Here is a 17,754-nt window from a genome sequence, read left to right as displayed (position 1 = left end):
CTTATTTCAATATTCTGTCCTGTCTTGTCCCTCTCGTTGCTCTATTTCTGTTTGACACATCTGATCATGAGATGAGGTATATCAAACCTTACATTAAACATTAAATATTGATACCACTTGGTCTAGTACTCATGTAACACCAAGGCATTCCCTGAGCCACAGTTAAGCCATGAAAGCAGCAGGTACACATTTCTGATTCCTTTTTTCTAAAGCACTCTTGCTCCAAATAGTGGTGTAAACCTCACGGGTACAAAGTATATTTATTTTACTGTAAAATTTATTCTGCATATACCTATGCAGATTATAATACATACATATATAACTCAATAATAAAACACAGTCTGATTCCTGCTCCCACAATGCATGAATACAGCACGGACGGCTGAAAACCATCAGACTCCCATGCAGATATCTGACTGACACTGCAGTGCAGAAGCCTGAAAATGGCAGGGAGATGAAAAGCAAATCTCCATCAGAAAGAGCCCCATGTAATCAGACTGATATAGTAAAAATACAGCATCAAGTGCTGAAAAGAGCATCTTATTAATAATTTTGTGTGTTCTTGACTTCTTGTATCATACTTCTGGCTGTGTGTTCCTGTTATTGTCATGTTAAATATTAGATATAATCACATCAGGTCTAGGCTACATAGAAAGCTTGGCTGTGCCTGTGAAGTGTCATAGTGATAAACCTGATTCTCAGATCAAATCTATGAAAATGAATCTAATGAACATTCACCAATGATATCCTAGAGAATCAGGTCTGTGCATAAAGAGTAAGACATTGTCCAGATTGAGCCAAATGGCACAGTTAGAGAGTCCAAACTTATTAAACACATTAGTCAGGGATTCAAAAAAAGAGAGGGAAAAAGTCCCATCAGACTGAATTCTCCCTCACTCTCGATCTGAAGAATGCCAAGCTCCAAACTGCTCAGAGAGAGTCAGAGGTGATAAATACATTTTTATTACACTGTGACTGTACCAATATATACACAATTTTTATTTATACATCTATAATGTACATGGTTATTTATACTGTAGTTATCCAGAAGCTCTGAAGAGGTACAAAGTTAGTGAGAAGGTTCCCAGGTATGCCCAGTCTGTGGGTTGCCTTAACAAAACCTAGCAGGAAATTGTCAATTTATTCCCCTCCTTCCTATGCAGAGGAAACCTGGTGTCTGTAGGAAAATGCCACACCTAGAAGCTCAGTGGGACCTGCCATATAAGTAATGAGCTCTGTGTGTGGCTACCATCAGCCTGCTTCCCATTAGCGTGAAAGTTTCGGTAGCCTGGCCCCCCTGAGATGACAACCACAGATGTGATCTCTTTTCGGTGATCATCCTTAGCACAGCTTCTGCTCCTCACCCAAACATCTGGGTCATCTGCCATTTCATAGATGGAGCCGTCCTCCTCGCTCTGCTCCTGCATGCCTATGCCTGCCGCAGGCGGTCCTCTGACTGACAGCAGCTGTCCTGGCAGGTGTGCCGTGGAGCGTAGCCGGTACTGCAACAAGATGCCCTTCTTTCTGAGCTCTTTGGGGTTTTGCACTTCCTGAGCCGGCTCCTGGGTAGAGCCGTTCAGCTTAGAAGACTCCTGTTCCATCACCTCCTCACAATCTTCCTCCTTGTGGCTCTTCAGAGCTTCAGGAGCCAGAGTGCTGGTAGCCATGGCCAAGAGTTCGACAGGGCCACAGTGACCGTTCAGGGAGACCTTTCCTTTTCCTTCGAATAGAGAAAAAAAAGGAGGAGAAGAGAATAAGAGAGACAAGTTTATGAGCAAAAAGCCTGCCTCGCTACATAAATCACATTTTGCTTCATAAATATTGTAAAGCTCACAAAAGAAGAGCCCAGGCCCCTTAGCTGCCTGAGAAATGTCTGAACATTCGCAGGAGCTTTCCAGTATGTGCCCACACCTCCCCACAGCATCTCGTATGTTACAACTCTGAGTGCCATGCAGAGACACAAAGGACTGGAAACATATGGTATTTTCTGGCACGAGTGGTGAATATTTCACAGATGGCATGAAATAAGATGTGAAGTTCAATGAAAAGCGAATTGAGACATCCAGGTCCGGACGTGCACAATTCCTCTTGTATTTTACCAAGGATTTGCCAAATGAAGATGTTCTCCATGACCTATAGGGGCAGGGATTTTAAAAAAGCTGCACACACAGGAAAAAGAGCTACTTCACCCTACCTGTGAATGGGAGTACCGACCAATCTCCTGCCAGCAACACAGGGCTCTCCCCAACCCTTCTGTATCAAGAACCTCCTCTCAGTTCCACCTTAAGGTCCTCCCAGCATCTGATCTCATGCCCAGTGGCTCTGCTCCATCAGCTTTGGGTTCCACAATTGCTCATGTGACCTCTAGTGGTAATCTCAAGGTACTACGACACACAGAACTATCTCTGATTTTTCATGGTTCTTTTCATAGCACAGAAATGTAAGAATAAGCCTGACTCTTAATGAATCCTGAGGTTGTTCAACAGGAATGACCTCCTCAAAAACTAAAGACCACTTAGTTTGATCTCTGTGGTGCCATATTAATGGAAATGAATCAAGGACCAGAGCAAGATGTGGGTTATTTGTAGATTTTAGCAAAGCCTTTGATGCAGTCCCGCACAGGCATCTTATAACTAAACTGAGTGCCCTTGGTACAGGCCCTAAGGTGACTGAATAATTATTTCTTTACCCTTTTAGACTATCTCTAATCAGATCTTATACTACAGAGGGGTTTGTTTTAGAAGTGCATCCATAAACAGCAATTACATACATTGGGTACTGCGAATGTAGATTTCAGAAAACTGCTATTTACACCTGGAGATCACATCAAGCAGAAATTTCAAGAGGGTGTGGTTAGGCGTAGCTTGGACAAAAATGTACAGGTGTATTCTCTGTTTTATAATGGGACAACACCTTAATGGAAAAAAAAAAAAAAAGATGCATCAACTCACGTAGATTTTTTTAAAAGTTCTTGGGAGTCCTTATTTCCACCTCTAAAATGAAGACATTAAAAATCCAGCCTCTTTACTTAACTGGCTGCACTTTGGAACTGAACGGCTACTTGTGGATTCATCTGGCAGTTGTGAATTCACGTGGAAAACAGCGTTCGTTTTCCATATGCAATATGTGTAAAACAGCTGCTCCTGGCACATGGAGGGGAGGGGTAGCCTAGTGTTAGAGTTGCCGCTTCGGCACCTTGAGCTTGTGAGTTTGATCCCAGTCTGTTACCTGTGACCCTGGGCAAGTCACTTAACCCTCCACAGCCCCAGATACCACAAAGCTAGACTGTGAGCCTACCAGGATAGATAGGGGGAATACTCAATGCATTGCAAACCGCTTTGGGTGAATCTTTTCATGAAAAGGCAATTAATAAATCCCAGTAAATAAACATGTGGCAGCAAATACACAATGCACTCCTGCATATCTCTGTACATTTTTTTTTTTTTTTTTTACAAAGGCTCCACATTTGATACAGCCTTTTGTAAAATACTGCTGGAATTGAGAACATCGCACCTGGATCTCTCAGGTATGACCGTCAGGTTCTGTGTAAAATGGCCATTTTTGTGTCTTGGGGTCTGTGCCCTAGGAAGTCCATAATCTGTGGGTAACTGGAGCCATGGAAAATGGTGCAGCTTGTCTAAGGTTATGGGCATTCTTGTTGGCTAAAGTTGCAACTGGATTGAGGTCTTTTGTTTCCAACCACTATGCTATTTGCTCTTTTTTAACCAAAGCCTGCAAGAAATCTAAACGGCATTACTGTAATCACAGGAGAACCTTACCTGTAACTTTAGGAATGCCTTCCAGTCGGGGCACTGGCAGAGTGACAAGCAAGCCTTGCTCGGTGCCCACCCACAGCAGTCCCTGGCAGATCAGCAACGTGGTGACACGAATGTTCTTCAGCCCTGAAGGGGAGATTCCAGTGTGTGAGAAGCAAAAATGCATCAAAGCCAGCAGTGCAAAATGCTTTACAGGTAACGGTATCACTGGGTTCCAATGGTTTATGTGACTGGGATGTCCCAGGATCCACTCAAGTTATTGATTTCAGTGCTGTACTGATGGTTTGACAAAGATATTTTGGAAACTATTAGGTTTTATAGTTAAACTCAGCTGTAGAAATAGGATACTTTCCTCCATTGGCTATCAGTTGTTGCAAGAGCAGTTGTTAAAGTTTTATGTTTAATTTTTAAACTTTTAGATGGCGACTGACTAATTAAAAGTTCATTCTTGCACTATTTCCACCTGACAGATTCATATGAATAAGTTTGAGTAACTTTTATCTTCTTCAATAAGATTGCTTTCTTTAAAAGAAATATGTAGAACGCATTGCCATTATCTATGAGAAGTGAGGCCTGGTGGTTTGACAATTATTTGAGATCATTTTACTTTCTTGTTATGTACCTAATTTTAAAATCAAAATTTATCTTCTTGAGATCCTCTCTCAATCTTATTTTTATTTATTTTACTACATTATAATGTATACGATTCATATAATCCTTTAAACATAAGAACATAAGATTAACCTTACTGGGTCAGACCAATGGTCCATCAAGCCCAGTAGCCCGTTCTCACGATGGCCAATCCAGGTCCCTAGTACCTGGCTAAAACCCAAGGAGTAGAAACATTCCATGCTACCGATCCAGGGCAAGCAGTGGCTTCTCCCATGTCTTTCTCAATAACCCCATGTCTTTCTCAATAACAGACTATGGACTTTTCCTCCAGGAAATTGTCCAAACCTTTCTTAAAACCAGCTATGCTATCTGTTTTTACCACTGGCTCAAGACTGGCTTACAGAGAGTCTAAAAATCCATTGTTGAGAGAAAAATTTGGAGGTCTTGCTGCGGGGATGGTGCACTGAGCAGGTAACAGTTCTGGGGAGATTTATTTGTATATCTTAATTTTCAAAGATGCTATTTGCTGATAAGGATACATAAAAAGCACAAATATCATAAAACGTAATGACCTTGACAATAGATCTGATACAGAAACAAAACCAGAAAGTACCATCATCAATTATTTTCCCCAAAATACATCCCCTTTCCCACTCCCACTCCTTCCCCCTCTCCATAATCTCTCCTAATAATTCTAACCTTTTCAACATATTCCAGGAGCTGAGATCGGAACTTGTATATGCTCCACTCCACTCCAGTAAAGAAGCAACTAGGCCAACAACCCTCTCCTCTCCTCTTTTTCGTGCCACCATTTCATGAGGGTTACATTTCTCACAGCTAGCATTTTTATTTGAATATCTTAATTGGTTTATTGACCCATTTGGCAGTTAAAATTTAATGCTAAGAAATGCAGGATAATGCATTTGGGCTGAAAAACCCCCAAGAGGGAATGGTACAGTTAAGAGGGTGAAGAACTTTTGTGCACAAAAAAGAAGCAAGATTTATGTCTGATCGTATGTGATGATTTTAAGTTGGCCAAAAAGGTAGAAGAGGTGACAGCAAAAGCTAAGAGAACCTATATAAGCCCCCCACCCAAAAGAACCTGTATACGCAGGATACAACTGTCCAGAAGGTGGCTATTAAAACGGTCCGTGGCTTTCACCATTGAACATAAAGGGTAGATATAACGATCTCAATGTGGAAGAAAGGAGGGAGAGAAGAGATCTGACAAAGACTCTCGTAGCTCGGTAGCCTCTTCCAACCGAAAGGAAGCTCTGAAACGAGGGGGCAGAAGATGAAAGTGAAACAGGATATAATCTAAGGAAATCTTTATTTATGGAATAGGGAAGGATATATGGCACAGTCTGCCGAAGGAGATGGAGATTAGGACAGTTTCTGATTTCAAGAAATCATGGGAGAAGCATAGAGGATCTCCAAGAAAAAGGAACTACCCCTATGAAGAGATTCAGCCAAGGTGGTGACGAGTAGGTCGCTGCAGCCTCAAACGAATCTTACAGTTTTGTTAACAGCATAACAATAGCAAAATGATTAAACTTAAATACAATCAATGAGGTAAGCTGAAACCTAATAATAGGATGAAATGAAACAGTATCAAAAAAATACACATTTAACAGAACTGCACAACAATCGTATGCGTATAATAGAATTATGTCAGCACAATACAAACAATACCATAATAGACAGCATTGCAAGAAGATTAAAATTCAATGTCGGCAAACTTTAGAACATCCATCCTCCATCTGCTCCTCTCTCTCTGCCCTCCTCTCCTCCTTAGCATTCAACCTGTTCTCCTTCACTCCTCTCTTCCTCCATCCATACAGCCTCTGCCCCTTTTCTTTTTCACCTCCAAATCCAGCGTTTGTCTTCTTTCTTGTTCCCTGTCCCTCATCTCCCCTCCACTGCCGACAGTCCCACCTCCTCCAACATCACTTCCTGGCAGCCATGCAAATGGAGATTCTGGCCCCATGTTGAGTATAGCTTGTTTTGCCACTGCTGCTGCTGGTCTAGATACTCATTCTCTCATATCCTACTCATCCATTTCTGCAAAATAAGATACTCTTGCAGATTGGCTTACAGTAAATAAACTCAAGGTTAATTCTCAGAAAACTGCAGTGTTGCTCTTTTCCTCAAGAAATTCACCAGAACACGCTTTCAGTTTCACTATGAAAGGAGTTCCTTTAAAACTCTCATGAAAGACCAAAATCTTAGGCGTTATAATTGACAATAACTTAAGCTTTCATCTTTCTATGCTCTCTGTCAAATTCGATCCATTTGCTCATTTCTTCAACAAAGCTCACTCCGTATTCTGATACATTCCCTCGTCCTGTCCAAACTCGATTACTGCAATTCCATCATTGTTGGTCTCCCGAAATATCAATTACATTGATTACAATTAGTTCAGAACACTGCGGTTAGACTTCTTCACCACTGTTCAAAGTTTGATCACGTCACACCACTTCTAAAATCAGAACATATCCTTCCGGTGTCCTTTTGCATTCTATTTCAATACTATCAAGCGGTCTTCCCTCGTTTTTATTTAGTCTCCTAGTCCCATAATCGCCACAAAGAGCCTTGAGTTATTAGTCGTCCTCTCATTTGGAACGCTTCATTCTCTGTCATGGCTCCCACTCTCTGGAACTCTTTGCCCCATTACCTCCATTCTGAAAACTCATTTACGACATTCAAGCTGCAATTGAAGGCATATTATTTTTCCTTGGCCTTCTGCTCTTAATCTTTTTTTTTCTGCAAAAGCTTTTTCTGGCTCTCCTTCCTTCATCTCATCTTGTATGGGCAGTAATAAAATATGATTCCTTCCCCACCAAATTGTTCATTTCTCTCCTTTCCCCTAACCATTTGCTTTCATTGTAACCTACTGATTCCTTCCTCTCCTCATGTTTTCTTAATTGTGTGACTGTTTGTTGGAACTTCGTGTTTTTGTCCAATTTCTGTTCCCTACCTCCATTTTATTATATTCTATTGTAAACCGCTTAGATTTACCTTGGTTTTATATTTGTGGCATATCAAATAAATTGAACTTGAATTTGAACTAAAAACAGCAGCAGTGGCAGCAGGAGGGAGGTGAGGATGGGCCCAGTGCCCCAGCTGCATGACAGCTAAAGGAATAGTGCAGAGCCACACAACCGCGCAGCTTAGAGGGCACATTTCTCTTACCTGGCTTAAGAAGTGTGAAGCGACTTTATCCCTTACCTGGCATAAGCAACGTGGAGCGAGTTGCAATGTTGATTTCCTGCAGGAGTTCCAGTGTTTCTGTGTGAAACAATCTGATGGATGAGCCCGCAGAATACGCCATCCAGACGCCACCCCCTGCCTTTGCCATGTGCATCACACACACCTCCTCATCCTGGTGAGCCTCAAAGCAGTGCTAACAGGAAAAAGACAGCAGGTCAGTGAGACCAGAACAGATTCCCACATGATAAATAAGATAACACTCCCTTCCTCTCCCTCTCCCTCCCCCAATTTGGCAGCTTTCTCCTTAACCCCTCTCTCTCTTCTCTTCCCTGCAGGCTGTGGCTGCTGCTTGTAATCTTCAGGCCACCAGCAGCGTCAGTGAGCTGAACACGCTGCCTCCGGCGGCCCTAGGAGCTTTCTCTCTGCTTCAACTTCCTGTCCCCGCAGAGGCAGGAAGCTGCAGAGGGAAAGCTTCCGGGCCACTGAAGGCAACAAGTTTATCTCACTGAAGCTGCTGGCAGCCAGAAGATTGCAGGCTACAGCAAGGAGGAGGAACCGGAGCACCATGTATGTGTATCTCAGACTGCTGCCCTGATGCATAAACAAAACAATACATTTGCACAAGCCTCCTGGAGGACCAGGAGGTGTTCTCAGTACCTCCTGCTCTCAACTTATAAGAGGTACAGGGCAGGGGGGCCTCCGGAAGTACGAGGGAGTGTGCAGCCCTCCTGCCTTTCTTTTTTTTGGGGGGGAGGGAGTTCCTTCATAGCAGGAGGGAGCGGACATCCCTCCTGCCTTTTTGAGGGGATTGGGGAGGGAGTAGACGGTGGCTTGGGGTGCCAGAGCAGGGTGGGAGGGTACGGCATGGGGGGGCTTTTTTTAAAATGGGACAGATTGTGTTTAACACATGCACAACATCTGTGCCATTAAAAACCAAACAAAACAGAAGCCCTAACAGCAGTGACAGGGGCTGCTTTCACTTTCATTGCTGTTAGAGCTTTGCGCATGTGTCAATCGCTCACTGAGTGACTGAATCGGTCATGTTTGCATGCAAACTTGTTAGTGCATCGATTGCTGTTGGGGAATCAGCCAGCGAATTGGCCAACAGCAATCCAGTTGGTAATACAGACTGACTTTTGTGCATCTAGGCCTTAGTTTACAGAACAGGGGCGAAAGTCTGTTACACGCGTGAGTGCTCGTTAAGGCCGATGAATGATATTATGCGCTTAACTGACTGTATTCTACAACTAGGAGAGAAATAACATGCACAGCGCCAGGAGGGGGGGGATGTGGTTATATTGGGAAAGATGTGGAGAGCTCATTTTGCTTTTTTATGTGATATTAATAAGGGGTTAGATCAGGAATTAGGTAAATCACTTGTAGTCGGGAAATGTTAAACATTTTATTAAGGGGGGTTTTGAATGGTGATTTAATCCACAAAGCGCTTCGATTGTTTTAATTAATCTGTAGAGAATATATAAGGCTTGTATAAATAAATGAAAGATACAGAAGTAGAATTGATTCAGAGAATGGTTTGGGGAGTATAACATTTCCCTCATGAAGAGAAGTTATACAGGTTACAACAACCAGAAAGAAAATTCATTCCTTGCTGTGAATTTAGAATCCAATAGATCAGTGATTCCCAACCCTGTCCTGGAGGAACACCAGGCCAATCGGGTTTTCAGGCTAGCCCTAATGAATATGCATGAGAGAGATTTGCATATGATGGAAGTAATAGGCATGCAAATTTGCTTCATGCATATTCATTAGGGCTAGCCTGAAAACCCAATTGGCCTGGTGTTCCTCCAGGACAGGGTTGGGAACCACTGCAATAGATCACCTGTTTCTCTGAGCCAGGCCAAGTGAGTTGAAAGGCAATAGCTAATCAGATTGTCCTTCTGTGACCTTGAACTGCCTCTAAGGAGAGAAATGTTCTGGGTCTCAAGACAAACCAATTCACAGTCACTTCTAAATATTGCATCAGTTTCCTCATCCCTGCCTGCAAAGTAATTTAGGGCTTTGTTTTTTTCCACATGCAAATTGTTTTTGATGGTTTATGCAAATGTCAGACTGCAGATCCAGGAAAAAATCAAAATCCTCTCGGTGCTGAAGCAAGGCAGAGATGGGCCTGAATGCAGGAAAGCAGCTTCCCAGGCAGGACTCCGAACCCCACACTTGAACTGTCACCTGCACATCAACAAATACAGTGGATGCAGGAAGAGGGGAGAGAAATTTCAGGGTTGAGATTCAGTGCTATTAACTAAACAGGAAAGGCTGTTACTTGGCTAAACAGCACTGACTGGGAAAGAACATAATATAGGCAGGGCAGAATTAACCAATAGGCCAAGTAGGCACGTGCCTAAGGCCCAAAATGGTAAGGGGGGCCTGATGAAGGAAGGCATCAACATTGTTTTTTCCAAACAGCGATGGGCCCCTCCAGCATCGATCGGCAATGTGGCCCCCCCTTCCCGATTGGCAACAGAGGCCCCACCCCCCTATCGATGGAAAGTAAGACAAGCAAGCAACGCGGGTAAGAAAGGCAACGGGAACTGTAATTGTACAAGCGGTGCTGCTTGACCAAAGCTTCCCTCTGACGCAGCTTCCTGTTTCCTGGTGGAGTAGGGTGGGGCGGGGCAGGGATCCCAGTGTACTTGTGTGCCTAGGGGCCCTCGACGAATTAATCCTGCCCTGAATATCGGGTGACATTTCTGGCCACTGTGGAGCTACCTGCTGAATGTCAGTCGATCTGGAGACAGTTGGGAAGATCCACTATGACCACAATAAAAAAAATCCCTCCTAACTATACCTGGCTAGTTTTCTGAAAACCAGTATTCTATCCAAAATATATCGAGCTAGTATTCCTGAGTACCAGTACTCCCTCCTATCGGCAGGACCCAGCTAACTTCCAATGAGCTGGTAACTGGATTTAGTTTCCATGTCTAATTCAGCACCACTGAAGGTTGAATATGGACCAGATAGAAATTCGATTAAGGCCATAGACTCTATCACTACCACCTATCAATCTGTACTATGCCTTCCTCTCTCTTGGAGATCCTCTGGGCTTTCTTGATCTTTGTCTCCTTGATCTGCACTGGGAGACCATTCCATTAATTCAGAACCTTTCCATAAAAAGTATTTCCTTAGATTACTCCCTTCATCCTCTTCCCCCTCATTCCAGATGAAAGAGACTTGCCTCCTATGAATTGGTTATCAGACAGAAAACAGAGGGAAGGGTTAAATGGCCATTTTTCTCAACGGAGAAGGGTGAATAATGGAGTGCCGAAGGAATCTGTACTGGGACTGGTACTATTTAACATATTTATAAATGATTTGGAAATCAGAACGCTGCGTTTTACTAAACAGCGGTAGAGGGGCTGAAGTGGATGACCCTCCCTGACAAAAGACAGGATTCCAGAGACGGAGAGGCAATGGAAAGCCCCAAGGCTGCAGGCAGTGTGAGGAGTTGGGCAAAGTCAGGCATAACAGATCCTTCCAGAACTTCCGGCATCCTCTAGTCCAGTTTCATTGCTGCTTCATACTTGGGGTATATAGGAGTACAAGTTGAATATGGAGACACAAGGGTCTTCCCATTTAACTGTTAGTATTATGTGGGGATTAGTACTTATGACTCATCTACATGAATATCTGATGTTCTTAGAAATGTATAAGTGATTCTTGTTCTTCTTTGAATGGTTTCATACTTATTTATTCAATTTTCTATACTGGTTTACATGAATTTATTCAGGTACTCAAGTATTTCTCCCTGTCTGTCCCAGTGCGCTCACAATCTATCTAATGTACCTGGGGCAATGGGGGGGATTAAGTGACTTGCCCAGGGTCACAAGGAGCAGCGTGGGGTTTTGAACCTACAACCTCAGAGTACTGAGGCTGCAGCACTGTTGGTGCTTCCTATGAACCCACATCTATATAGACATGCAAATACTGCCAGACAGCCTGTTTTCTAGAAGACGGGAAGGAAATCCCACCCACTAACATCCTTTTTCCTTAGATGGAGGCGCGAAGCAATAAGGGACCGATTCAGCCTGAGTAAGAAAATATAATGGCAGTTATAAGAAGATGAGACTTCAAGAATCTATAGTCACATCTGCCGAGTTTGTTCTTACAGCACAGCTGGAAAATGGCATCATAACAAGACACAGCAGAGAGACAGAGACATGTAGGGAACAGAAACCCGAAGTACAGCTATATGATGGGAGGGCTGGTAATGGGTGAAAATACCCTAGAAAAGGACTTGGGGGTAATAGTGGACAAGACAATGAAGCCGTTGGCACAGTGCGCGGCGGCTTCTAAGAAGGCGAATAGAATGCTAGATATTATCAAGAAAGGTATTACAACCAGAATGAAAGAAGTCATCCTGCCGTTGTATCGGGTGATGGTGCACCCGCATCTGGAGTACTGCATCCAATATTGGTCTCCGTACCTTAAGAAGGATATGGCGATACTCGAGAGGGTTCAGAAAAGAGTGACGCGATTGATAAAAGGTATGGAAAGCCTTTCATATGTTGAAAGACTAGAGAAACTGGGGCTCTTTTCCCTGAAAAAGCAGAGACTTAAAGGGGACATGATACAGACTTACAAGATCATGAAGGGCATGGAGAAAGTGGAGAAGGACAGATTCTTCAAACGTTCAAAAACTACAAGAACAAGAGGGCATTCGGAAAAATTAAAAGGGGACAGATTCAGAACCAATGCTAGGAAGTTCTTCTTCACCCAAAGGGTGGTGGACACCTGGAATACGCTTCCAGAGGGTGTGATAGGACAGTGTACGGTATCGGGGTCAAGAAGGGATTAGATGATTTCCTGAAGGAAAAAGGGATAGAAGGATATAGATAGAGGATTACTATACAGGTCCTGGACCTGATGGGCCGCCATGTGAGCGGACTGCTGGGCATGATGGACCTCTGGTCTGACCCAGCAGAGGCACTGCTTATGTTCTTATGTCAAAACATTCCCTAGACCAAAATATATTCTTTCTTTGCTGAATACTCTAGCAAAATCCTTTTCCACTTTCATCATCTCCAGACTGGACTGCAGGAACCTCATACTCTAGGGTCTGTAGTGAGCCCCCTCTTTCCACCATGATGTATTCAAAATGTAACTCTGTGACCTAGTTCCAGTGCCTCTGCCATTTTAAAAAGCATCTTCAGAGATGATGTGCCTTTGTAATGGAGGCAACCATGCATAAATGTGGATGTTCTCTGTGTGTATGCAATGTTGCTAATATTTGGGGTTTTACCAGGTACTGTAGAAGGGATACGGGGCTAGATGGACCATTGGTCTGACCCAGTAAGGATTTTCTGATGATCTGATATTTTTACTTGATAAATACGCATGTACATCCAACCCCATTCCTGCTACCAACTAAATCACACCTCTGGAAATTCCTCTGCATGATCTTTGTAAAAGCACATACCGTATATCCTCGAATATAAACTGAGATTTGGGGGGAGGGCATAAAAATCACCCAAAAATGGGGGTCTCGGCTTATATTCGGGTCTTCGCCCACCTGCCCCCCCCCCCCCCCCGGACATACCGATTTCAGAAATTCCTGACAGATTCCCCTACTTTAAACTAATTATTAAATATACCGAGGTCTTGCTCAATTCACTCTGTATTGTGAATAATTGTTAACCGAGTCGAACCCTATTGTAGGGGTGAATCATTATATAAAACCAAATTTTAGATTGGATGACTCTGCCAAATTTTTTTACCTCCTTCCCACCTTCCCACGTGTACCTTTTTGAATCCCTGGTGGTCCAGCAGTGTACCGGGCAGGAGCGAACTTTCAAATTTCAACTTTTATTAAAATTTGATATATTCGTCTATCAAAGAATTTCTAGGCGAATTACAAATATATTTTAAAAATAGGTAAAACAGGTAAAAACAACACAAATATAACAATTACAGATTAACAGGTACATGGAAAGGCAATCCCTGGGGGAAAACGCACAAAAAACGTGAAGGAGTAAAGGGAAGAACTCTCTAAAGTTAAAAGGGGATAGATTCCGTACAAATGTAAGGAAGTTCTTCTTCACCCAGAGGGTGGTAGAAAACTGGAACGCACTTCCGGAGGCTGTTAGACAGGAAAACACCATCCAGGGATTCAAGACAAAGTTGGACAAGTTCCTGCTGAACCGAAACGTATGCACGTAAGGCTTTGGTAGGGCGCTTGTCTTTGACCTGGGGGCCGCTGCAGAAGCGGACTGCTGAGCATGATGGACCACTGGTCTGACCCAGCAGTGGCAATTCTTATGTTTTTAATAATTATAGGATAGAAACATAAAAGGTTAACACAACTGGGTGGGGGAAATAAAGAAAAAAAAAAGAAAAAGAAGATTTTGAGGTAGAAAAAACAAAAAGTAAATAACTAAATATATTCTTTTAAAAAACTCACTCCTGCCCCATGTTTAGCCCCTCCCTTAATGGCTGCCTTGAGTTCTCGCAGCCCAGTGGTATACCAGGCATGAGAGAGCTTTCCTCGCTCCTGCCTGGCGCTAAGCCGCTCGCTGAATGGCTGCCACGAGTTCTCGTGGGACTCATGAGAATTTGTGGCAGCCATTTAGTGAGTGGCTCAGTGTGGGGCAGGAATGAAGAAAGCTCGCTCATGCCTGGTACACTGCTGGACCACCAGGGATTCAAAAAGGTACACGGAGGGAGGTAAGAGTGAGGAAAAACAATTGGCAGAGTTGGCTGGGACAGGAGGGATCCCTCCTGTTCAGGCCCACCAGGTCATACGGCAGACCCGGTGGAGGCCTACAGGACATCAGGAGAAAGGGGGTACAGGGTACAAGGCAGGGAGGGGGCTATATTCAGATCTGACAGGGTGGAGAACCTGGCAGGGAGGGAGGAGGGACAGGGTGGAGAGCCTGTCAGGGCAGGGAAGGAGCGGGGATAGGTGCAGAGCCTGGCAGGGGAGGGAGTGAGAGGGGGCAGAGCACAGTTCCTGGCAGGGCACATGAATATAACCTTTACCCCCCCCCCCACCATCTTATATTTAAGTCAACCTTTTTTCTTTCTTTTGGGGGGGGGGGGGTAAAAAGGTACCTTGTCTTATGCTCAGATCGACTTATATTTGAGTATATACAGTATTCTCCACGTGTATACACATACAGGTTTATAAGAGCCCTTTTCCATGGAATAAGCTTCATAAATTATTCCCTACATTGGCTCAAAATCCACTTCCAAAGACAGTTCAACCTTCTTTCTCACAAACCACCTGCATTCATTCTGTAGCTCCTCAATCTTTATGGATTTTGCTCCCCCTTCTCTCCCCCTTTCCTCTCCCCTCTGCATCCACCTCTCTCTCCCTTTCCCTCTACTCCCTAACCCTCTTACCTATTTCGATACCTGTTCCCACAATCCCACTTTGTAACCATCCACTGCTGTATACCGTCTTGAACTGAAAAGGTATGATGGGATATAAATAAAGCTATTATTATTATTTAAATATATAGTACTGGGTACATCTCCTAGTGCTATTGAAAACATACATAACACTGACATAAGAAAGGAAATGGGGACAGTACCTGGGGTTTGAGATTCGTGGAATCCAGCACTGTCATCTTGTTACCAGAGCTGGCCCAGACACAATCATCTAGCACCAGCAGAGTCCGGACTGGCCCAGTTCCCACCTTTGTACTCAGATGGGTCTCAGAGTCCCACAGTCCCCCTGCAACAAGGAGAGAATCCTATCAGAAGTGGCTTATTGGACTTGGGCTTCATGATCTTCCATCTTGAAGTGGTGTTCTCCATATCGGAGAGGTGGAAGAGGATTTTAGCGTCCGAAGGAAATTCTCCCTCTGGGCAAGAGAATGTAGGGGAGGTTAAAACAGATGACAAACGTTGTTAACCAGGATGTGTTTCTCACAATCTTGAGATAGATGATGCATCACTGAAAACCACTCTAATTGTTTTAAAAAAAACTTTGACAAAAACATTACTAAGTGTACACACAAATATATATCTTTCAAATATAGTAGTTAAGTGTTAGAGAAAGCCATTAATCGCAGTACAATAAAAAGCATCTCAACAGGAATCATGCTTTACTGTCTTCCTTTTTTTGAACATCAATCAAGTCCATTGACCCACAAATCCTTTTAGTCATGTGCACGTACCTATTTTTTTTTTTTAAATAAAGTTTGTACACGCATGTAATAGCGTAAGGAAGCACATAGCACAGACAGAGTAGAAGAAAAGCACCAGTGTTAAACCCAGGCCTGTTTCTATCACAGGCCTTGTAACTCAAGAACAAACACTCCTCTTGTAACTCTATTCCAATACAAAGAGAGCGGTTTCTGCCAGAACCTGGGAGTATCGATGTAAAAGTCAGCATTTAACAGACAAAGGCGGCCTTAGCCTCTGTTAAGCCTAAAGAAGGATATAAAACTGCTGGAGAGGGTGCAGAGACGAGCAGCAAAACTAGTAAAAGGTATGGAGAAACTGGAATACAAGGATCGACTTAAGAGACTGGGATTGTTCTCCCTTGAGAAAAGGAGACTGTGAGTGGATATGATCGAGACCTTCAAAATACTGAAAGGAATCGACAAAATAAAGCAGAAAAAATTATTTACATTGTCTGATTTGACACGGACAAGAGGACACGGAATGAAGCTAAGGGAGGGGGGGACAATGGAGCCCTATAGAAGTGAGAGCGTGATCTACACGTTCTACAATGAAGATAAACCCAGAAGAAAACCCCCACCCTTCGTCTATGCCAGGGGTAGGGAACTCCGGTTCTCGAGAGCCGTATTCCAGTCAGGTTTTCAGGATTTCCCCAATGAATATGCATGAGATCTATTTGCATGCACTGCTTTCAATGCATATTCATTGGGGAAATCCTGAAAACCTGACTGGAATTCCCTACCCCTGGTCTACGCCTTTTATCTCCTTCTCTTATATTCACCACACACACATTTCTGTGCTCTCGCCGATTCCCTGCTATTCCAGCATTCAGTGAAACCACCCACATACAGCTCAGTCCTGCTCTGTACAACTTTGTAAGTGCTGTTAAGTTCTGCCCTGCAGCCCCCCATCTTCGCTATTTCCTCAGCAGAAACCGTCTATTGTACAGATGTTTTCGGATACAAATGCATGTTACTGCAGACCATGGTGAAACATCAAACATTTTTATGTGCCTCAAGACAGATGTGAGGCCAGATGTGCAGAGGTTCCAGCTTGCCTGGGAGGTTTGCAAACACCTGAAGTGCAGTTCCAGATCCCCTGCTTACCTCAGCAGTGAAATGAGTGAAAGTCACTAACAGCTTCCAAGAGAAGAGGTGACATGAATAAATGAGAAGCGGATCAGAGCTGTGTGCGAGATTTTACAATGCACTCATTACTGAGAGCTCAGCAACTTGTAAAGAAAGCACCCAGAAAAGAGAAACAGGCAGCAACCACGTTCTTTGAAGCGTCCGTTATTCCAGCGCTGACCTTCTTTAACCCCTCGTTCATTGCATCTCATCAGCCCCGCGGTTGCAACATACTGTTCTGCTAATGCACCTCACTCCAGCAGTGCAAAACCTCAGCTGTGACCCTCATAAATGGCTTTGCCAAAGCACCTCATTCCAACCCTGCAACACCCCTGGAATTGGCCACTGAGGATACTGGGCTAGATGGAGCACTGGTCTGACCCAGTTCAGTCCTGAGACCCCCATATACAGCTCTGGTAATGCACCTCAATCCTTATCTAGAATATTTATTTATTTACACTCAAGGCGGCGTACAGCAAGACTAAATCAAACATAAGAATTATTCCAATTACAATCAAAGTGTGGCATAGTCTGTTACATTACAATACGTGGCAAAACATTTTGATAGACAGCATAGGGTGTAAGCAGACTATAGGCAAAGCTCTGCCAATTCACCCCATTCTTGCCCACCAGGGCACAGATATTGCCCATCTCATTTGGGTTTGGTAAATATTCAGTGATTTACATCGCTAACATGCCCCAGATTACAATTTAAAAGAGCATGGCCATATCCAGGGATTCCATTATTTCATTAGGATTCATGACATAGATAACTTGGTTGTGTTTATGGCATATGGTTTGGAGAGAAGTTTGGCTATATCTGTGATGGAGTCTTGATATTACGGGTTCTGGCATGGGTGTCACTTTCCACGCTTTGTAGGGAGCTT

General features: G+C 43.5%; 1 protein-coding gene across 7 annotated transcripts in view; it reads right to left on the bottom strand.

Moving 5' to 3' along the window:
• Positions 1–243: 243 nt before the first annotated feature.
• ARHGEF10L (Rho guanine nucleotide exchange factor 10 like) overlaps positions 244–17,754 on the bottom strand; it is a 104,702-nt gene continuing 87,191 nt past the window's right edge. For 6 of the 7 annotated variants that reach the window (XM_033921433.1, XM_033921435.1, XM_033921436.1 and 3 more), the window contains 4 exons: positions 15,146–15,288; positions 7,617–7,791; positions 3,780–3,902; positions 244–1,720 (listed from right to left, as the gene is read on the bottom strand). In XM_033921433.1, coding sequence (XP_033777324.1) covers positions 1,197–1,720; positions 3,780–3,902; positions 7,617–7,791; positions 15,146–15,288 — 965 coding nt within the window. In that variant the 3' untranslated portion in view covers positions 244–1,196. Of the gene's footprint in view, positions 1,721–3,779; positions 3,903–7,616; positions 7,792–14,954; positions 15,019–15,145; positions 15,289–17,754 lie in introns of those variants that run through there. The other variant, XM_033921439.1, reaches the window with a different exon arrangement.

The sequence above is a fragment of the Geotrypetes seraphini genome, chromosome 15 (assembly GCF_902459505.1).
Source record: "Geotrypetes seraphini chromosome 15, aGeoSer1.1, whole genome shotgun sequence".
In the NCBI taxonomy this organism is placed as follows: Eukaryota; Metazoa; Chordata; class Amphibia; order Gymnophiona; family Dermophiidae; genus Geotrypetes; species Geotrypetes seraphini.
The sequence above is the reverse complement of the archived record's forward strand: the minus strand, read 5'-3'. Positions and strand labels throughout refer to the sequence as shown.